Source organism: Melanostigma gelatinosum (assembly GCF_949748355.1).
Source record: "Melanostigma gelatinosum genome assembly, chromosome: 7".
NCBI lineage: Eukaryota > Metazoa > Chordata > Actinopteri > Perciformes > Zoarcidae > Melanostigma > Melanostigma gelatinosum.
The window spans coordinates 2,784,273-2,807,789 of NC_136640.1; the positions used below are offsets into that span (position 1 = coordinate 2,784,273).

General features: G+C 42.6%; 1 protein-coding gene across 1 annotated transcript in view; it reads left to right on the forward strand.

Annotated features, from left to right (window-relative positions):
- Positions 1–22,661, forward strand: part of smtnl (smoothelin, like) — a 23,147-nt gene extending 486 nt beyond the window's left edge. Inside the window, exons 2-10 of the mRNA XM_079271435.1 lie at positions 1–863; positions 16,226–16,307; positions 16,934–17,188; positions 17,487–17,543; positions 17,622–17,682; positions 17,770–17,916; positions 18,014–18,137; positions 20,275–20,426; positions 21,933–22,661. The exon at positions 1–863 is cut by the window's left edge and continues 15 nt beyond it. Of these exons, the coding sequence (XP_079127561.1) occupies positions 189–863; positions 16,226–16,307; positions 16,934–17,188; positions 17,487–17,543; positions 17,622–17,682; positions 17,770–17,916; positions 18,014–18,137; positions 20,275–20,426; positions 21,933–22,059 (1,680 nt within the window). The 5' untranslated portion in view covers positions 1–188 and the 3' untranslated portion in view covers positions 22,060–22,661. The remainder of the gene's footprint in view (positions 864–16,225; positions 16,308–16,933; positions 17,189–17,486; positions 17,544–17,621; positions 17,683–17,769; positions 17,917–18,013; positions 18,138–20,274; positions 20,427–21,932) is intronic.
- Positions 22,662–23,517: the final 856 nt, after the last annotated feature.

The following is a 23,517-nucleotide window of genomic DNA, read 5'->3' on the forward strand; positions in this document are numbered from 1 at the left end:
TATACCTGAAAAGCACAGCTGATTGAAGAGGACGCAACCAAGACAGAGCTGAAGGGTTTGGGATAAAACAGACCAGACCTTTGCCCCGTCGCTCTGCAGACGCTCACCCCCAAATCCTCGGAGGATCTCCCTCTCAGACGTCAGAGGCCGTCTGGTTTTCCAGAGGGCCACCAGTGGCTGAACTAGCGATGGAAGCCCCGACCCTGGCTGAGATGGGAGACCTGTGTCACCCGCGCTCTTGCTCTCCGGAGGGGGAGACGGTGTGTGCAGCTTTGGCCCGTTACGAGAACACCCTCCGGGACGCCATCAGGGAGATCCACGTGGACGTCAGCGCCTTCAAGCTGGGCATGGAGCGCCGTCTGGAGGAGACGGCCAACTTGAGCGGGCCCCTCGGACGAGCCGTGGCTCAGCTGCAGCAGGAGAACCGGCAGCTCCGGGGTCAGCTGGAGGCTCTCACCCTGCAGGTGGAGCTCCTGAGTGGGATGGCGTGCGACCGGAGCGCCTTGCTCCTGAACAACAACAACAACAACCACAGTCAGAATCACAAGAATCACCTCAGTGACATTCAGGAGAACCACCAGGAGATAAGAGAGGTGATCTACGGGAAGGGTCCGGCTCACACTCAGAGCCAGGCTCTCCTCCACATCCAGTCCTGCAGCCTGGGGGGTCAAGCCCAGACCTACGGTGGCCTCGGCGGTCAGTCCGGTCCTGCGTCCCCACCCGTCTCGTTCTCCCCGAGCTCCAGCAGTCCTCCCCCGGCCTCCAGAGTTTCCTCCATGGCGACGGGCCCAGTGTCAAGCAGCAGCCCCTCCACTGCTCGCTTCTCCAGCCGAGCCACATTCGCCGTGTCCAGCAAGACTAACGTGAGTACCCCACTGCATGCTAGTGGAGAAGAGGTGGCGGATGCTTTCATTGGAGGCCACTTTACAACAGCGTTATTTATCTGATGTACTCAGGCGGAAGCCTCTTAAAGCTGCATTCTCTCTAGTGTCCACCAGGGGGCGACTCCTCTGGTTGTATAGAAGTCTATAGAAAATGACTCTACTTCTCTCTTGATTTATTACCTCAGTAAACATTGTAAACATGAGTTTATGTCTCAATCTCTAGTTTCAAGTCTTCTTCAATACAGCATGATGTTCATTTAGTACATTATGGTCCATTTAGAGTCACAGACCATAAAGCAGGTCTCTATCTCTACGTCAGTTTGACACCCTGGATATATGTGGGTTTATTTCAAACATTTAACTGTTACTCATAACTAACTATTTCAGCCATTTATCCGTAACTTTTAGCTTGAGGTACATGTGCCCCTGGCTGAAAATCACTGTTTCACATGTCAAGAACTGCCTACAGCTCAAGTCTTAAGGACGCTCATCCAAGTCAACTCGTAGTTTGTATCCTGATGCACACAGACGCTCTTGTTGGTACTGACCCACCACTTAACGTTGTAACATGGAGGGAAATGTAATAAGCAATGACAGAAGAGGTGGGCTAATCCAGTAATTGCGATCTAATTGTCCTTGTTGGGAAACTATAGGGCTGCTGTGTTAAACAGGCAGAATGTGAGTGTGACTGAAGCCGTGTTGCATTGTGGGTTGTGTGGTTGGTGTCATACGAGTCGCTGGCCGTGTCTCTGCGGTTGCACCAATGACGCTCTAAGTATCAATGAAGAGCGGTTGCATGAGTCCAGCAGGCTCCTGGGAGGTGAGGTTACTGTGGTCTCGTGGTTTTCAGACCTGAGTCAAATATGTGAAGTCAGCATTGTGAAATGTAGTGCCGTGGTTAGTCGTCAGCGCTGTCATCCTAGGTCCAGGCTTTTGGGGAAATTCTTAGCTTCACGTGAACGTTTGCATGGTTCTGGTTTGGAAAGATTCCAGTCAGTGGTCTTGTGAAACTCTTTCTAAACTTGACTGAATAAATAAAAAGAAACGGAGGGATCTAGCTTCAGATCAGCTAAATGACATTTGTTTTTGGCACAAAGGTTGTGTTCAATGTTTTATGTCTGTGTGACGGTGTCGAGGGTTACATTACATTCAATCACCACATCGATGGTGACCAGATGTGTCTGTGTTTTAGTACTCGTACTTTCTGATTTATTGTCTCTGTAATGTTTTACTGTCACCTCGGGATGCTGCTCATGGAAGTACGTCTTTGCAGAGTTGGACTTGGAGTCCCATACAGTAGTTTCATTTATTTGCTCTTTTAGCTTGACTTGCTTCTGATGAAAAGGAGAGAATCTCCTGACTTCTATCCGCTCCGTGGTCGCTGAATGACTCAGACAGTTGATGATGATTGTGCAGTTTGTCTCCTGGTCATAAATGTATTCGGTTTTCACAGCAGAAAGAAAGGTCTGTCTACAAATTTAGAAAATGTTAATTTAGTCTATGCAAGCTGTATGCAATCTCGAGTTTTGTTTTCTCAAGTCTTCCCATCCTCAGGTGATTGAACATACATGAGAGTGTTTCTGTGTTGTACCTCATTCACAAAAACGGCCGCAGACTGTTTGACCGGGTGAACTCGGCCTTCCTCTTTCATTCCTTCAACCGTCTTCTTGAAAAGGTCAGTGTTGGGATAAAAAACATGTTATGATCAAAGTCCTGACGTAGTCGTCTTGACGTCACTCATTGGTTCTTTTGTGGACTGATGTTATGAAGGCTCGAGTTTGGCGATTTTGCCGCGGCCATCTTGGAATACAGCCGTTGCCATGTTGTTTTCTGCAACCAGTGAACAGGAAGTGACCACATGTGGACTGAGGAGGAGTGATGTAGAGACGCCGTATACGTCTCTGGTAGAGACCTGTCAATCACAAGGCAGCCCCGCCCCTAAAGCATCCCTAAAGCATCCCCTGCTTTATGGTCTGTGTGACTCTAAATGGACCATAATGTACTAAATGAACATCATGCTGTATTGAAGAAGACTTGAAACTAGAGATTGAGACATAAACTCATGTTTACAATGTTTACTGAGGGAATAAATCAAGAGAGAAGTAGAGTCATTTTCTATAGACTTCTATACAACCAGAGGAGTCGCCCCCTGGTGGACACTAGAGAGAATGCAGCTTTAACACATGAAGCTTTGACTTCACTCGGCAGAACTGGAGGTTGCCGTCTGCAATGTGCATGTAAACGCTGTCAGTGTAACCTAAATTCCGTCAAACCTTGTGTGGTATTTCTTGGTTTGCAAGGACTTGTTACTTCTCAGCATGAGTGTGCTGATACAGCTGATATTATCTGATGTCAGCCTGGAGGGTTTTCTACCAGAACAATCAATCAATCAACTGTGGCTCAGCATGTAGTGTTATGTATTTATTACCTAAAGTAATCAGTAAAACCACAGACATGAAATCACTTGTCAAACTGTTTTGCTTTACAAGTACCTCAAAGCCACAGTGGTTAACTTGAATGGCAGGAGACGATGTTATTTACTTCCAGGGCACTCTGTCCCGCTGTGGAACGTTGATGTATTGAGATTGTCTTTTTTATTATTTGGAGCAGAGTTGTTCCTTTACACACGCACACATTATGCAAATGAGCTGTTCGGCATGCATCTTTAATTACCAAACTATGCGGTGGATACAACAGAGGAATTTTATCTTCTGTGAAATCATGTGGTCAGAGCAGAACAACAAAGGGCACCTTTGTTTCTGTGTGTCTCTGCTGTGGGAGATCCCCGCTGACAGCCAAACACACTGAACTGTACGCGCACAGAGCTTCACTGTCTGTGGCTTCTCCGCTCACATCGTGGTGATTAGCTTCATTGGATTCATTTGGATTGAATCACAATTAAAGCTCGTTCTTCCTGCCTCATCCTCACCCGTCTGCGCGGCCCGTGATCGCGGCAGGTTGAGGAATAGGACGAAAAAATGCCAATGGAAAGTAAAGTTGGATCATTTTACGAGGCGAACGCTCAAGTTCAACTTATCCTCGTGACTACGCAGCGGTCAGAGCTGATGACGTAGTTTTAAAAAGCGACAAAGACCAAATATGGTGGTCGGGAAGGGAAGTGGAAGGTTCCATCAAACAAACAGGACTTTCAACCCACGAGACAGGTGTTCACCAGTGTGTCCCAAGGTGTTCTGTAGCCTGAACCCTGTCTTTCTAAACCTAACCAAGTAGTTTTGTTTATTTGTGTCTCTCTACACATACAATATATTACATTTCCTGACTCTTTCACGAGCTGCTGGGAGACTGTGTTGGTCTGTCAGAGAAAGACGTGAAGAAAACACATGAAGTTCAGCTGTAACAGGCCCGATCGACATGAAGCGCTCTGTCTTCCTGCCCTCCAGCTGTTACTGTGCAGCTTCACCGTGACTTCCCAAGCTGTTACAACAGGACACACACACCTGCACACACACACACACACACCTGCAGCATGACCTCGTTCATCTGGAAAACTCGCCTGCAGCACGTATCAGTATGAATTATGAAAAAAAACAAATTTATAATATTTTGCAATATTTGGGAAATTGAGACCATAAACTCACGTTTACAATGTTTACTGAGGGAATAAATAAGTCATATTGTGCCGCCTATGATCCAGTTTTCTGATTCAGCACATCGGAATTCGCATAAAAATACTTGAATAGAAACGCAGCTGTGTGTTTAATAGTGTGCGTGCGTGTGTGTGTGTGTGTGTGTGTGTGTGTGTGTGTGTGTGTGTGTGTGTGTGTGTGCTTCCCATCTGGAAGGTTTTTGAGGTCTGTAAAGAGGCAGCTGTGCGGCTCTTTTCTATCCTGTAATGGTTCTGGGCAACAGGAATTAGTCAAGATTAGGATTAGGGCAAAGACCAAAACCTCCTCAACAATGTCTCCTCTTCCTCCTCTGTTTCTCCCTTCACACTCACACACACACACACACACACACACACACACACAGACACACACACACACACGCGTCAGCAGACAACACCGCTGTTGCCAATCACAGTGGCCGAGGCAGCCGCCTCAATGGGCCATTGTGTGGTTCTTGTGCTTTATTGGGAATACATTGAGTGAGGGATTACACAACCAACCCTCCTCTCTGACTCATTCCTCTCCTCCTCTCCATCTCTCACCCTCGTCTCACCTCAACAAATATTTCATTTCGGAGACGACATAATTATGAAAGAGAGGCAAAGTCCCGCCCCCTTTGACCACCATGGGACCTTATTTCAGAAAAAAGTAAAAAGAAAGACAAATCATTATTTGATCTCGTTTGAATTGTTCCATGAATGATGTTTGTTAATTTAAAAGATAATTTTGCTCATCAAGAAAGTCTCATTTTGTCATAAAACTAGGGTTAGGGTTATAATGTAATTAAATTAAAAAGATTTTTGTTTGTGGGAAACAGTTTTATACCTGAAATGTAGTATCAGTTACAAGCTTCACCGTATCAGAGGTTGACCGGATTAAAATAATTACTGGAACATTTCTTAATTTTTATCATTTTCTGGCACAGAAACACACACACACACACACACACATACCTACAAATACCTTTCCAAACCACTCGTGCACCGCTCCACTACTGCAGAGAATAACACATTCCTCTTTCTCCGCATGTTTGTGTCCATTAGCGGATGAACAGATCCGATTAGCGCGGTCAAGTCAGAGGGTTATCTACTATTTCCTATCAACGCACAGAGACTTGGGTGCGTTTGGTTTATGGCTCCATACAGCACTTGCATCACTCGTTGTGAAAGAGGTGCTTTTTCTTGAGATGGAAAAGTTGAGTTTTGGGCCAGTTGTGGATGTGTTTTCCTCGTATGGGCTCAAAGTACAGGCTGTATAGATGTCGCACGAGTTTCCACTTAAAGGTGTTACATGCAGCAATTCAACATCGGTAACTCGTTACCGTGCACATTTCTTGAGGTTTTCCTACTGTCGTCAGTGTGGTACAAACTGAGCAGACGTTTTGGTCGCTGGTGGCTGGCATAAAAACAATCTAGCAGGAAGCAACAGGATTTATAGGAAATGTGGTTTTAATTTTGAGAAACATCTGTACGCATAACACCACGGCTGTGAGACAGAAGCTCCCCATTGTCTCCACCCTTGTCTCATTTTTCTTAACAATTATACCAAACTTTGACAATGTCTGAGTCTTACACATTAAAGCTACTACTTGATGTTCTGATTCAGTCCTACAGAGGAACCAACAAGTTAAGTGAATGGTGACATATGTGTTGGTGAGTCAACGAATCTTCGTGTGATAATGTATGAAACGTTACTCCTCATTTGTAGAGTGTTTTCCTACAAAAGTCCAGCAACACGTGTTCATTTCTGCTCGTTACGTGAATACAGTCTTTTCAAAATAAACTTCCGTCTTCACAGGAAACAACTTAGTTTAGGCAACAAAACTACTTTGTTAGGTTTAAAAAAAGAACGTAAACTATTGTTAGGTTCAGGAAGATTGTGAAATACTTAGTTAAGTTTAGGAAAAGATCGTGAAATACTCAGTTTGGTTCAGGAAAAGATCGTGAAAATATTTAGTTAGGTTTAGGAAAAGATCGTGAAGATATTTAGTTAGGTTTAGGAAAAGATCGTGAAGATATTTAGTTAGGTTTAGGAAAAGATCGTGAAGATATTTAGTTAGGTTTAGGAAAAGATCGTGAAGATATTTAGTTAAGTTTAGGAAAAGATCGTGAAATACTCAGTTTGGTTCAGGAAAAGATCGTGAAAATATTTTGTTAGGTTTAGGAAAAGATCGTGAAGATATTTAGTTAGGTTTAGGAAAAGATCGTGAAGATATTTAGTTAGGTTTAGGAAAAGATCGTGAAAATATTTAGTTAAGTTTAGGAAAAGATCGTGAAGATATTTAGTTAGGTTTAGGAAAAGATCGTGAAGATATTTAGTTAGGTTTAGGAAAAGATCGTGAAAATATTTCGTTAAGTTTAGGAAAAGATCGTGAAATATTTCGTTAAGTTTAGGAAAAGATCGTGAAAATATTTAGTTAAGTTTAGGAAAAGATCGTGAAGATATTTAGTTAGGTTTCGGAAAAGATCGTGAAATAGTTAGTTAAGTTTCGGAAAAGGTCGTGAAATATTTCGTTAGGTTTAGGAAAATATTGTGTTTTTTGTTAAATTAACTGAGAGGCATCACATGAGGCATGAACAACGGTCTCTTGGGTGAAAGGTTTTTTGTTTTGACCCATTGACCTGCACTTTCCAAGCAATGATATGCTTGGTGCGTAAACCTGATTTGTACACTTTTAATGCAGGTTGTAAAGGCAGCGCTGCACACCTATACATGAATATGATTGGATGTTCCTAGTCAGCTGATGAATGAGTGGTGAAGCACGAATGAAACGTCAAATGTCAATCAGCTAAATCAAGCGGGACTTTAATGTTCTTCCTGAACGAACGTTACGCTCCAGTCGTACCATCAGGAATGTGTTGTGTAAGAAAGACGTGTGCTTCTGTAAACATTGATGGTGTTGCCGGGAGCTGAGCTCTCCTCCTCCCTCCGGAGACCGGGACTACACTGAGACTGGTTTAAAGTTCCTCACAGTAACTTTAACCTTTTACAGATAGCTTAATGAGTGAGAGTGTGTTTCAGTCAGGGTTTCACTGAGTAGAGATCATATGGTGTGGTGTTTCTTTATCTCCATGACAAAGACATTTGACATTTACACTCTTGTCCGTGGAGACTCTCCAGGCTGAGCCAGCTCTGATAGTGTTGACATACAACTTCTGGCCCTCTGTTTGGGTTTGCAGCACCCACCCGTCCATCCATCCATCCATCCATGCACTCTTCCCTGCCTCTCTGTGGCCCCTTCCTCACCCTTTTTACCCCTCCCCCAACCTCCTCCTCAGAGCTCGGCTACGTTTTAAGGCTGGATTCCTGGCACCAAACCCCCCCCAAATGTGTCTATTAATACAGCCATGCAAGAGACGGAAAACAGAGCTCCAAAACACTCAATATTTACTAAAATTGCAAATAAAAACTTGCTTGTAAACCTGATTTATCATTTTACCAAATATCATTTCACTACACCATTGTTATTAATTAGCATGAGTGGTTTGGCAATAAAAAACTCACTTATTAAGACCATTTTGAGTGCTTCTTCTGATGCTTTTAGTAAGAAGTAGAAAACAATACATATACGATATAGAAGAAAGAAACTGAGAGCTGGGCACAGTTGAAGGTAGTGTGTGTGTGCGTACACATGCTGGGGGTTTAGCAGAGGTATGCGGCCACTCCCTGGCTACCCCTGGCTCTCTTAATGACTTCCAGACAATAGGCCGTGTTCCCGTCATCATCTCTGTGGAAACAGGTTAATAACTGACTGGCCGGTGGGAGAGCTCGCCCCCTCGATGGAACCAGTAAGCCTGACTGGAAGTGGACTTTAGAAGTAGATTTTCTAAGGTTGCCTCTTAGGAGTACTTTACAATGTCATTGAGCTGCACTCACTTCCAGTGTTTTTTTGGAATAATGCCCAGAAGGCGCTTTAAGGAAGATTGTTTTTTAAGAGGTTGGGTGACACGGTGCGGGGGTCACGGGCGAGAGAGAAGGAGTTCCCGGGAGTTTTCAGGTTTTGTCAGACATTAAGTCTCCCACCACGGGGGAGGGTGACCCCAGATATAACTACGGCTTTGGGCATATTGGTGGGGCTCAGCAGAAGTAGGAACATGACCTGGAGTTAATTTATCTTCCTGTCAATCAGCATGGGGATGAAAATGTAAACTCTCCAGAGGTTGGATGATGACGCGGATGTTTCCACAACAAGATGAAACTTTGAAGGAGCCCTGCAGGGAAATGGCAGGCATGGCAGCGGCTACAATGACAGCATAAACTGAGTAATAAATGACAATATGGAAAATGTTAATGTTTAAATGAGACACAGCTGGCAAGTTCAACAATACAAAATGTTGTGGAAATATTTGAATGAGGATGTGAAGAAAAAAAAGAGTTATCATGCAGCATAAGTAGCTATAGCTATATAAAATGAATGCACTTTAATTTGTAGATATCCAACAAAATGAAATGGTGTGTAATCCATGTGATCATTGATAATGAAGTATAAAGATCGTACAAAGTTACACAAGGCGGACCTGTCTTTCACCCAGGAGACTGTTGATCAAGCCCCGTGTTTAACGAGAAATCAACATTGATTTATTCGTCACGTAGCTTCAACTGACGTACCACTTGTGTCGTTATTTTAACCCAAACCACGATCTTTTCCTGAATCTAACTAAGGGGTTTTATTTCCTAATCGTAACCAAGCTTTTCCTAAACCTAACTACGATTTTTTGTTTCCTAAACCTAACCAAGTTGATTCCTGTGGAGACGGAAGTTTATTTCGAAATATCCCTAACCAGGTATTTCACCATCTTTTTCTAAGCCTGAGTGGTTTTATTTCCTTAACTTAACTAAGTATTTCACCATCTTTTTCTAATACTAAGTATTTTTGTTGCCTAAACCTAACCAAGTTGTTTCCTGTGAAGACGGAAGTTTATTTTGAAAAGACTGTATGTATGTATGTAACAAGCAGAAATTGTGTTGCTAGACTGTTGCAGGAAAACACACAAAAACACTTTTCATAAGATATATGAAACGTAGTATGAGGATATGTTGAATAACTACATGTGGTGCCGAAATGATAAATGAATGTACTATTTGTTACCAAACACACTAAACCTGCCCAACACCACAGAACTAGTGCCTCATACAAGTTAACTTTTACACACAAACACAGAGACATAGAGGCGATCTGCCCATATAGGAAACAGACATATTGATTAACTTTAATTGACCGAATGGAGAAGATCAAAGTAAAAACAAAACGGTCAATTGTGGACACATGAATCACCTGTCCAGTGTCAGCTTTTCTATAGAAATGGGAGTGAAGCAAGAGGTGATACAGACTTGTCTGTGTTAGGACCTCTCACCTACCAGAGGTCAGCAGGTTAGACTCCACCGCCTCCTCCTAACCTCCTCCTCTGGCTCACTGCCGGGAACAAGAGGACGGGAGGAGGACAGGCAGGACAGGGGGAGTCTCTCTCTATTGTTGCCATATGTTGTAGAGGAGGGAGTACAAGAGTGAAAAATGATATTTTCCCCCACAGCTCAAAAATCCAAATAGACTTATTTGAGATTTTGCCAGGTAGTGCTGCATAAACGATAGAACTAAAGGAAAGATCATGAAGTGTGAGTGTCCAAAGTCTCTGGCCAGGAATTTATGATTCAATATTTGTTGTTGATCTAGACCAAAAGAAACAAAGAATATCAATACACTTGTGTTTTTTTATACAGTTTGACACAGTTTTAAATTTTTATTAATAGCCTTTATGCTAACATTACTCAGTTTGCTATGTGCACCTGGGTTAGACTTAATGCTAATGTTACCGGGTTAAACTTAATGCTGGCGTTACTGGGTTAGCCTTTGTGCTAACGTAACATTGGCAAAAGGGCTAACCCAGTGACGTTAGCACAAAAACTAACCCAGTATACTGGGTTCATTTTTGTGCGAATTGTGCTAACGTCACTGGGTTAGCCTTTGTGCTAACGCTACTGGGTTAGCCTTTGTGTTGACATTACTGGGTTAGTTTTTGTGGTAACATCACTGGGTTAACCCTTTTGCTGATGTTACTGGGTTAATTTTTGTGCTAATTGTGCTAACGTCACTGGGTTAGCCTTTGTGCTAACGTTACTGGGTTAGCCTTTGTGTTAACGTTACTGGGTTAGCCTTTGTGTTAACGTTACTGGGTTAGCCTTTGTGTTAACGTTACTGGGTTAGTTTTTCTGCTAATGTCTGTTGTTGGTAAATAAATAAAAGCGCAAATACACTCTTGGTTTCCAGATGCCATTTGCGGAGAATCAAGCACAAAATCTTTTTTTTTAGACTGTAACCTGCATTCAGCAGCACTTTTTATGAAGAGAACCTTTCTCTGCACAGTTGCTCTCACCTGCAATTAGGATTTTTATATCCTCTCAGTTCAGAAATTGCAGGCTGCTTGAATGTATTTGAAGAACGGATGTCTTTCTTCCTCCTAGAGGATTCCTCTGTAGACTCCCTGGAGGAAATTACAGAGCAGGAGTTCCTTGTCAATAAGTGTTTCCCCTGAAAGCTGAGATGAACCCAGCTGATGTCTTTACAGTAGAACACCAGCATGCTTCTTGCTCCATATGTTACATCTGCTTTATACTGCTGCCGTGCTTCTTTTTTTTAATCCGTCCTTCAGTAAAATGCCAAGTCTTTGGCTGTCAGTCTTTTATTGTAGTTGACAGTGATGAATGGCAGTTCACAAGCTTTGTGATAATTCAAAATGTGTAGCATACTGTAAGCCTGTCACCTCACTCATTCAGCTCATTGCTGTCAACACAAAGGCTTCTTCGTGCTCATGCGGGGTCTCGATGGCAATCTTTGTGTTTTGTTTCGCAAATTAAATGAGTTCAAAAGTCCGATATTTTGTCAAGGAAAATAAAGAGACATTTTGGTTAAAAAAACAAAAAAAGTATTTTTAAACTACATTTTAGTCTTGTCTTTTTCTTTTTATATGCTCACAGTTGGTGTTTGATGACGTCTCGTCATTGTCTCTTCTCGTCATGGAACAAATGGTTGTTGACGAACACATTCAGTCATAGTTTTCAATCACGAACTTAATACTGACACAAAGTAAAACTTAGACGGATGGGAATGGCATTAGTTAATGTGGGAATATGAACGTTTCAATCTAATTTCATTGCGATTCATCCAATGTTCCAAGATATCTCACTCCCACCTTGCTATTCCTTAAGGCTTAAGCCACACTGCTAGCATGCTCGCCATTCAGCTTGTCTGGGAAATCCTCTTCATGCCTGGGTCAAAAGGTCATGGAGCAAACAATACATTCCACTTTGAGTCAACAAAGAAGCTGGAATTGACACGTGATATTCCCTTAATATGTTTTTTGTCTAAACTATGCTAAAGCTACGGCTACATAGACGTTGTGTAACCTGGAAAATTTGAAACATTGGCCTAGTTGTGTAAGAGCGCACAATTTCAGTCACTATGGAGCAGCTGTACAGTGTATTTACACAGGTTTTCATAGCTGTTATATCCACACCTACCCAATGTATAAATATTTGCTGTGTAGCAGCTGCTAGCGGCAGTATTGACCTGTGAGATCATTGCACTTGAGCGCTTCCCGGCTACGATATAACACCAGAGATAGCTCGTGTTCTGTATCAGTTGGTCCTGTTCTTATTGAGTAAGAAAAAGGGAGAAATTATGTTTTTATTATTCCGTTCATCTCACGACAAAATGGTCTTAAAATCACACATTTAGCACATAGACTAACAGGGAGACAGTGGATAGAACTATAATGCATGGATGTAGAAATGCAAAAATATCAACAGTATGTCTTGCTGATATTTAATGAAAGGTGATCATCCTCAAAACAATCAATCAGTCTGTCGGGTGCAGAGTAAATCCGACAGATATCAGTTGATGTTTGTGCCCTCAGGTTTCTGGTCAGTACTGTGCCATGTTAAAGTGTTAAGTGCCAGTGTGTTCTGCCAGCAAAAAAAAAAGCCCCCGAGATACCAGAGAGTTTACAGGAACCTCAGCAGCTCCGCTATCATGTTTCCCCCCCCCCCCCCCCTCTGACCCACTGTGGACGTCTGATGATCTGAGCACTTGAGCCGGGAAAGCTCCCCCCTCCCCGAAGCCAGACATTCTGCAATTTGTCTCCCTCCTCCTGCTGGATAGCCAGCTGTTTCCACCCTCGCTACCACATCCCTCTGCCTCATCTCCCATCATGCAATATGCAAATGCTCCCCTGTGCCTTCCTCACCTTTTCATGCATAAAGTCTTCACCAGGCGGCAACCTCCAGTTCTGCTGATTGAAGCCACTGCGAAGTGTCTTAAAACTTGCATTCTCTCTAGTGACCACCAGGGGGCGACTCCTCTGGTTGTATAGAAGTCTATGAGAAAATGACTCTACTTCTCTCTTGATTTATTCCCTCAGTAAACATTGTAAACATGAGTTTATGTCTCAATCTCTAGTTTCAAGTCTTCTTCAATACAGCATGATGTTCATTTAGTACATGATGGTCCATTTAGAGTCACACAGACCATAAAGCAGGGGATGCTTTAGGGCGGGGCTACACGGTGATTGACAGGTCTTACGTCACTCCTCCGCATTCCAAATATGGTCAGCTCCGTTCATTGGTTAGCAGAAAAGCCAACATCGCGGCGATCGTATTCCAAGATGGCGACGGCAAAATCGCCAAAATGTTTGTGAATTTAAAAGATAATTTTACACATCAAGAAAGTCAGATTTTGTCATAAAAGTGTTGCAGTATAAGAAAGTGAAAATACATAATTAAAAAGACTACACAACCAAAAGTGTTGTAAGTGTCGTGTCTCTGAAGCTACGATGCTTGTGAGTTTCGTACCAGGATGTTCTCACACCAACAACAGATCTATCTCGTTTCTTTCTCCTCCCGGCTTATAAAAAGATTAAACATATCGTGTAAGATAGCGGTACATTTGAGCGTGAAACGTAGGTAAGTTAGCTAGCAAGCCAAGCTAACAGCCAAGCTAACAGCCAAGTTGTTGTCGGTGATGTAAGTTGTGCGAGACGAGAGATTTAGTTCACCGAGCGGTTTCACATCAAACTAAATAAAACTACGACAAAATGAGACTTCCTTAAATTGCTAAATTATCTTTAAAATGTACAAACATAAAATGTGTAATTCACGGCACAATTCAAATGGGACATAAATGATTTATTTCTTGCCATTGACTACCATGCATATTTTTTGAGAACACACACTCTCCGTGCCTTGTTTTAACACACACCACCAGCATTCCTATATGGTGAGCTCAGACAAACACACTCATTTCCTCGAGTGAGCACAGTGTGCAATCTCACAGAAGAACAGCATATTGTTCTGGATGTGTGTGTGTGAGACAGGAGGGCATACAGTGGTGGTTTTAGGTTTCTGCCTCTCTAGAGACTTTATCTTTCGGCTGCCAAAAAAAAAGAAAAGAGTTCCTTTCTTTAATTCCTAAACAGGTTGATTCACGCACATCACGGACAACTCGCCACGCAGATAGTTTTCATATGTAGTGGTTTTGAGATATCCGTCTCTGACATTTCGTTCCTCCAACCAAAAACAATGGCGGTAAATGGAAATAATTCCATACCCGAAATGTTATGATCCACCAAAGTTAAGCCCAATAGGAGATGAATAAATCCCCTTTTTCTGTTGTATTCTCTACCATCTTGACTGTTAGGGAGGGGATAATTCACCCTTTGCTAAGTCCCGCCCCTCGGACGCAGACTGTCCAATCATAGCGTAGCATCAGCCAGCTCCAAACCAGGGCCTGACAACTATCTCTGCTCCATAGACTCTCATGCAATGGTTTCAGATGCTCTTGCATTTCAAGCTAACCATGGTTGAACATTGTGTTATCGTGAGATACTCCTCAATCCCTTCAAGTTGTGGTTTTTCTGACAGCAGAGAAAAGCTGACCAGATGCTGCTTGTCTGCTTCCAAACACACTGACGTTATCTAAACACAGAACTGATGCGTCAGTGGTGAAATAGTGTTCCCGGTCAAACAAGAAAATCAGCCTCGTCTGTTTAATTCCGCTGTGACAGCCAAGTTTGAAACACAACCAGCTGTTCAGGGGTGTTTGTTTGCCAAAGAGCTGAGGACGTCCATCCAACATGGCTGCCCGAGGGGTTCGGAACGTCTCTCCGGAAGCCTCTTTCAGGGTCAGCTGGAGACAATAAATAAATATGTGGTTCGATGCTGACCTTGTGAAAACGTGCACAGCTCTCAGCGCTGCACCGTTGACCTGAGCAGTGTTGTTCTGTGCCAAAGAGGGCCCGACTATCACCGCACTAAGCTCCGTCTATCGGTCCGACAGGGCCACAAAGATGACAGCTTGACCCCGAACCTATGTGGGTCAGCGGCACCACGTGGTAAAGAGCTCGAGATAGAAGTGTCAGCTCAGGACGGTGATTAGCTGCTTGAAAGGAGACGGGAAATAGACGTTGAGATGTGAACTCTAGATCCTGATGTTAGACATTAAAGAACTTGATGGCAATCACAGCGGTAGATTTTGGCAGCTCTCCCGCCGGTGACAGCGGCGCCTGATTTAAAACAAAAGACTTCTCAAGTCTTATCAGTGTGAGGAGAGGCAGACACACTGCACAGAACGGCCTCGCACGACCCTCAACAGTCAGCTCGGTTTATCCGGACACTTTGAAGTGTGCCGAGTCGTGTCGTGGCTTTGTCGTAGTTGTTGGTTCGTTTTGTTTTGTCTGAAGTCGTTTCAAAAAAGCCCACATGTTGGAGGAAGAAGTCCAAAAACCTGAAAAGAGTAAAAATGGTTCAGCAATGACTTAATGAGCAGCGGACATCTGGGTTTCTTTTTTGGGAACTTGATGGCACGACTCAAACATATTGTTTCATGAATGACTCATGCAAGATTAGAGGGGAAAATAACAAGTACAACTGTGGGCAATAAATCAATACAACTGATTAATACCACATTTATGACGGGGCTTTGAAAACCGGGGCTCATTTTATCAAAACACTGCACAAGATTCACACGTCGACACACACACAAGTAGCAGAACACGTCAGACATTTTGCGAAATGAAACACTTCAAAACTATATATAGTTTATAAAAAACTAATTGTGTCACAGTTTGGCACACAGACGGTTCAAACGATCTGATTCTCTTTGAACCGGTTACACAATGCTGTTCAATCTATAATACGTTCAACATTTTTACTTTTCTTGTTTTATTTTTTCATTTAAATTTGTATCCGTTTAAACATATTAACATTATACATAGATACAAAAATAAGGTTTGTCAGACATTAAAATTAAAATAACAGCAGAAAAATAATAACAAAAATAATTTAAGACCATACATTCACTTAAAGGCAGCTCATTTTTACTTTTCGAATGAGTCTGGGTTTGAATATATTGACCGAACACAACAAACAAGACCAGCTGCTGATGCACACTGATGGAAATATTTGTTTCTCTCCACATTGTAAAATCAATCAATTCATCAATCCAATTCCAAAGTTTACATTCAGAGCAGAACATATTCTAAATAGAATACAAACACGGCAAAAACATTCGTGGAGACAAATAAAGGAAAACATGAATTGCAGTTTTTCTCAATTGCTAATTCATGATTTTTTAAAACAAGCCTCTCGCTGCTCTGATGGCCTCCACGCGCACCTTTAAAAAGCAATGAAAGGCGCGAATGTTCACTGTGATTCCATGTGTTTCAGAGTATTGAGCGAGAGGAGCCTATAGAGGTGGACCCCGCCCCGACATATGCTGGTCTGGAGAACGGACACGCTGCTGTCACAGGTAACCTGCTGCTGTTTAAAGTCTTGGTAATTCTAATACTTTGCTAAGTGGTTTTGCTTTCCTTTTATGGCGCAACATCTTCCTGAAAAATAAGTTGTGTCGCTCGGCACGAAACCAATAGATTGCATTTCATGACTATTTTATGGAGTGAGACTGTGTTGCTTTACTTTACAAAGTTGATATAGCAGGTTGCTTATTTATCACATCCAGAAGATAAGGAGCAACATAAGCATTCATTTTGAAATTGTGTTTTTGTCCAACTGTTAGTCCAATGTTCAGTCCCCTTTTAGCTCTCTTTTGGTCTCCACCGCATCCTGAGGGAAATATACAACTTTATACTCCACTTTGTTCATCAGCTAGTCGCTACCTTTGTCAGTCTGCCATTTAGTAATGGGCAGGTACTAATTTTTCTGTGTTTTTTTATTGAAATCAGCTTTTTTTTGGGGCTGGACACCCAAAACAATGAGCTAAAAAAGGATAAAAGGCAGAAACTGTAGAGTCTGGTGATTATTCTCTGTGGGTTTGTTAGTATGAGCGACCCCTTTTACAATACACAGTCATGAAAGCCATTGTTTGCATAAAACATATCATCATCATGATTATTTTACATCTTATTATCCAACCAGAACACTCGGAGTTGGCCCACGGAAAGATCTCTCCACCCATTGACTTCCCCCACGAGCACACAGCCCCCGTCGCCATGAGGATGCCCCACCTCCCCATCACCGCGACAACCAAGACGGCAGAAATGAAGAGCCCCGACTCTCCCAGCAGCCCCGGTAGTTCTGGTTCCTCCCCGGTCTCTGAGGCCTCACCTGCCGGCCAATCGGGTGCCAGCACCAACGAGACCCAACCAATAGAGGAGTCTCCAATTCAGCCAGGTGACTGATGTTTCTTAACTCAACCTCAATCTGTCAAGACAACCCTCTGTTTGTATTGTGAAGTTATTAAGAAGCTGCGTTCATGGTGTGGTGAGAGTGGAAGCCTCTTATGAGAGAATGCTGTTTGCCTTCGCTTGCAGGTCATGAGTAAGGCTTTGTGGGGGTTTTAAGGGTTTATGTCCAACTTCAGACCTTAGATTGTTATTTAAGTCCCCCGTTTAAATTATATTAAGGCTTAAAGTTGAGTGACCCACTTTGCAGCATTATATACTATTTCCTTTTTCTTTATTGCTGTTAGTATCTTCTACATGGACTCCTACACCTATCAGAGCCCTGGGATCCCCCCGCCTTCAAGGTGAGCCGTGCTTTCAGAGACACGTCCTGTTTGAGGCTACGGTGTCATGGACATGATTTAATGACTGTTCTTTTGCAGAGAAAGCGAACTCGGCCCCGGCTAAGTCTGTGACCTACTCGGGGCTTTTGCAGCATGACAGGTGATTGGAAGGTGACCCGTGAAATCTTTTTTTCGGATAGGGTACAATATTGGTTCTGACCCTTCCTGTTGCTCCCCGTCCCTGCAGAGACGTTGACGTCAGCAGCGACGGGTCCTTCGGGCAGGGAGTGGAGAGGAGGCGGGAGCTGGTGAGGTCGCAGACTCTGCCGCGCAACATCGGCGCTCAGGCCCGCCGATCCATCTTCGAGAGACTGGACTCTGAAGCCAGCAACAGGTAAATGCATCGTCACGCCGCGGTTGCGGCGGATAGTTTCCCCTGAATATTTGAACCCTCTCATGCATCCTCGCCCGTGCTTTCTGCTCATTTACAGTCGCCCCACACCGGTGGACTCCAAACCCACACTGAAGCGGTCCCAGAGTTTTGGGGTGTCCAGCGCCAGCAGCATCAAACAGATCCTTCTCGAGTGGTGCCGCTCCAAGACCGTCGGCTACCAGGTGAATGACCAACTGCACGCTTCCTGCCCGGCAATGTTCTCCAATGTGTTTCAGCCTGTTTGGAGCCATATTTTCTAACATTTGGTCCATTTGTTATAAGCTGAAGCTGTTAAAGATGATGCATGTTCAGCTTCAAATTGCAGAAACATTACATCACTGCTGATTATTTTCCAGAGCAGATCATAGCTCATTTTCTCGTTAAATCTTTTTCCTCCCTCCGAGACAGTCGATTACATCAGTTTATTTCACGACAGCGTGAAGATCAACTGGCAAAGACTTGCTTGGATTAGGTCATCGAGTGTGTATTGTTCTATTATTGTCAAAATCGCGTTATTGTTGCAGTCATGTCGTGGAAACTGATTCTGTTGCATGTCCCGAGGGGGAGGTTTAGAACGTCTGATCTGTACAGCAGCAACGTAAAGTCAAGAAGCTCATAAACTCACGTGATCCTTTACAAAATGTCCTCCAGCTGGTCGCTATTTAGGTTTCACTTATCTGGCAACAAAACTTGGGAATGAGATGTTGTTCCTCAAACTTGTGTTACAGATCAACACATAAACACACCACATCAGCTGGCGTTTGAAATCCAGCCAGGCGTTTAACTTTACTGTCATGATATAATAATGTAATGTTAAACAAAAATAGACAGCCAGATGTTGAAAGATAGTCATGATGGATTGCCTATGTTGACCAAAACTTGGCACGTGAATTTTCAGAGCACACAGAAATGATTTTCTGTTTCGATCGATGAGAAGAGGAAGCTGGAGCTGGCGCAGGTTTAGCCTAGCTTAGCATAACGACTGGACGCAGAGGGAAACGAGTAGCCTGGCTCTCTTCAAAGTTTACAAATACGATAATAAATCATAAATTTCTTTGATGTATTTCTTTGTCTCAGCAACACCCTCTCGCCAGATCTGGCTCCTAACGCACTGGTTAACTATATTTCGTAATGCTGAATATGTCTATTAGCTGTGTAAATATCTAATGTTAGCAAAAGGAAATATAAATACATTATGCTTATATAACCCAATCTGCTTTCATCCATCCACACGACGTTCACACAATGCCAACACTTGAGACAGGAAGTGGATACCATCTTTGTTACGACTTGACCATTTCACTACCTTCAACAACACGTACAAATCTTCTGTGTCATAAAAAATATGACAAATATAGCTTGTTTTATTTTTGTTTTTACAGTTCTATATACAGTTTAAATCAACAGATACATATCATTTAGCGAGCGTCAGATGTGTTGGTTAGCACATTTGGAGACAGCCAGGCTAGCTGTTTGCTTCAGGTCCTTATGCTAAGCTAGGCTAATTGCCTCTCGGCTGCAGGTTTATACTTACTGGTGAGACAAGAAAGAAAATAAGCGTGTTTCCCATAATGTTGAGCACATTATTATATATTATATATTACAGCCAAGGTGGGAAACATTCAGAAAGATTTAAGCTAGCTAGCATAAATACAATATTTACACAATTTGTCATAAATTGCCTCAACGTGTAAAATCTCCAGTATGGGATGAGAAATATAAGTAATCTGTTTTAAATTAGCCCAACTCCTGTCTGTTTTTTCACGTAACTTAACCCTGTCAGCGCACACTGCCGTGCTAATATGCTAATAAGTATGGAGGCGAGGGTCCCTGATTATAGGGGTGCTTGTGTGTTTTGAGGGGTTGAGGTAGTTTGAGTCACGGTTGAGAACGCCGTCACACTCCGGTACCATGTTTCCCCTCACAGCAGCCTTTTTCTGTGCCAGCAGCTCCATGTGGCTTCAGTTATAGCCCAGCCGGGCAAAGCCAAGACGCTTATTAACTGGGAGCAAAAGCTCACACACAGAGAGAAAGATGTCCATCCGATGACTTGACATGTTGCATTTCATTCAAATGAAACTCCAGACCTATAAAGCATTGTAATGACATGATTTCAAAGGCACAAAGCAGGAGAAGGAATGTCTGTTTTATGCATCAGAATAAAGGGCGAGGCAGTGAACGGGTAGATGTCCCTATGACGTTTTACGAGCCGTGTTCTTTTTACCTTCCGTCAATCTTTCAGCACACGAAGGTTCTGAGATGACACAGAAAGTTCGTCGTCATCATCGTCACCGAATCTTCTCTGTTTCTTCTCTTCAGAACATGGAACTCCATAACTTCTCGTCCAGCTGGAGCGACGGGATGGCTTTCTGCGCTCTGGTGCACTCCTTCTTCCCCACCGAGTTCGACTACAACTGTCTGTCGCCCGCCGACCGCAAACACAACTTCGAGCTGGCCTTTGGTACCGCAGAGTGAGTGACGGCAAAATCTGAATACAAAGAAGTGTTTCTGATGTGATGCAGTTTAACATCCAGTTCTGAAGGGTGAAGCTTCATGTCTCATGTCCTGCATTCTCTCTAGTGTCCACCAGGGGGCGACTCCTCTGGTTGTATAGAAGTCTATAGAAAATGACTCTACTTCTCTCTTGATTTATTCCCTCAGTAAACATTGTAAACATGAGTTTATGTCTCAATCTCTAGTTTCAAGTCTTCTTCAATACAGCATGATGTTCATTTAGTACATTATGGTCCATTTAGAGTCACACAGACCATAAAGCAGGGGATGCTTTAGGGCGGGGCTACACGGTGATTGACAGGTCTCTACCAGAGACGTATACAGCGTCTCTACGTCACTCCTCCTTCAGTCCTAATATGGTCACTTCCTGTTCACTGGTTGCAAAAAGCCAAGATGGCCGAAATGCCAAACTCAAGACTTTATACGTCCACTTCTTATACGTCATGGTATTACTGTATAAAAGTGTTTTACCATAGAAGGAAACGCTGTTTTGACGTGATTAACATGAAAATGTCAAAGAGAAAACCCGGAATAGAATGTATTGCTTATCAGAGTTGTATTGGCACTAACCTGCTCTTCATTTTCACCTTTTGTTTGTGTTGTTTTCCGTTAAATGTTATCTGTACAAATATGAGGTGCTGTCTTGGAGCGATGGGGAGCTAAGCTTATCCGTACTGCAGACGTCAATATTCTCGTCTCACTCTCGGAAACAAAACAAATGAACGACTCCTTCAAAGCCACAACGTAACCTGAACTTCCAGCAGTTTAACTCAACGGTCTCATCCTGCAGCAGCAGCAACACTTTGTTTGTGATCAGATCCGTTGTGGTTTTCAGATTTTTTGCTGAATCGGCCTTAAAGTATTTGTTGACTTTAAACTGCGTCAACAATGCAGGTCTTAACTTTACTGTGGCTGAATGTCTCTTATGTGATTTCTTTGATGCTTTTTGTTTTACACCCGTCTACAAAGTCATTATTTAAACGGCAGAACGCACATTTGAATCGGTGATTATCCTGCGTGTGTTAGGTCTGATCCATGCTTTTTTCCTTGTTGATGCGGCTTCTTGTTTCCGCAGACAGACACTGCACACAGGCTGCTGCTACAGATCAGACACGACACAGGCCGTGCACACACACTGTACCGTGCACACACACTGTACCTCCGGGCCTAAACACCACTGCTCCATTGAAGAATGTGTTGTTCTACGGCCGATAACGCTGCTGCTGCAGAATTAAGATGATTTGACTGGAAAAACCCCACTATTCTCTTGGTGGCCGGATCAATCCTTCATATGGTCACAGCTTTACATTTGACCTCTTAAAGAGATCACAGAGCGCAGACTTAAAGGACAATAAACGTGGACGAATGATTACACGAATAGCATTTAAAAGCACGTTTGTTAAAGGAAAAGTCTGCGCTTTAAAGACCTCCACGTCTGACTTGCCCTGTGTCTGTGTCTGCAGGGCGAAGGCCGGCTGCGACCGGCTGATCGAGGTGGAGGACATGATGATCATGGGCCGTAAACCGGACCCCATGTGCGTCTTCACCTACGTCCAGTCCCTCTACAACCACCTGCGCAAGTTTGAGTGAAGCTCAACAAGAAAGAAAAGGCGTCGCATCGAACGTCCTGCTGTTATTCTGCTTTTAGACTCGACAGATTTTCAACCTGCTCTTCATTTCTTTGAATCAGACTTTAAAGCAGATTGGAGCTCCAGAAGTGGCGGCTTTGTAAAAGCCTCCACTGCCCCCTGGTGGTGGTGACCGTGCCTCAACATGCTGCAGGGGAAGTGCTCACAGCTCAGTGGACATGGACTCAATAACACTGTTTGCTGGTGATGTGAGCTGTAATGAAGAAGATGAGTTCACACACAAACGTCACGGGTTGGTTTGTCAACACCAGTTGTTTTTCTGTGTGTAGTTGAGATAAGAGTGCAACAGTTGCTGTGTTGTATACATCTTTATTGTCACGCACGTGTTTGAAAGTGCGTATTCATCTTTAATATTTGCAGCAGAGGAGAGGAAGTGTGTTTCACAAACGTATAACTGAACGGTTTGTGTTGAAGCTGAGCTCAGGGTGAAAATATCAGGCTGAATATATGATATGTGTGTTGCTGACTGGTATTTACATCCACTATGCTGCTGTGATATTGAGACGATGAGTTGAGAGATATGGGAAATGAAATCAATAAATTGTACAGTTTGACACCTACATGTGGACATTGTGTTCCTTAAAGAGCATCTAAGAGATTTCTGCATTATAGTAAAATATATTTAACATCCGAAAACACGATATATATATACAGTATATATATATTTTTTTATTTTACTATATTGATCCCTTTAAGGGGGAAATTTGTCTCTGCATTTGACCCACCCCTGTATATAGGGGGTCTTTTTTAAAATATTGTTTTAGATTATAATTTAATTATATCCTTTAAAATATATAAATACAAAATTATATATATATATATATATATATATGTATATATAACATTAATAATTTCTTATTTATTTATAATTATTTTATTATATTTGATTAACAATATTTTACGTTTTTTTATTTTTATGTAAGAAGTAAATTATTGTCATTGTTGTAAATTATATTTAGTTGTCAGAGGTTATGATTTTGGAGGTGAACTCGATGGATTTTGGTCTACACACCTGTTACCTTTAGACTGAATTAAGATCAGACACGGCTTATATTTAAAAGATGGATGGATAGAGAGAGAGACAGACAGACAGACAGACAGACAGACAGACAGACAGACAGACAGACAGAGAGAGACAGACAGACAGACAGACAGCGAGACAGACATGGATTGTTTTCTACATCTGGTTCCATGAATGCATCTTAATAACAGTAGAAGAAGAAGATCTCTCCGTGCAAAATGATTGAAGTTTTCAGAATCTAATTCCGACTGATTCTTAACTTCAGTATTTGGTCGAATTGATTAAAAACATTTTTTTTATTTCCAAAGAATTTCCCAAATTAAATGAGACACATTGTCACATAAGGTTTCATCATTTATCGGCTAATTAATTATCTAA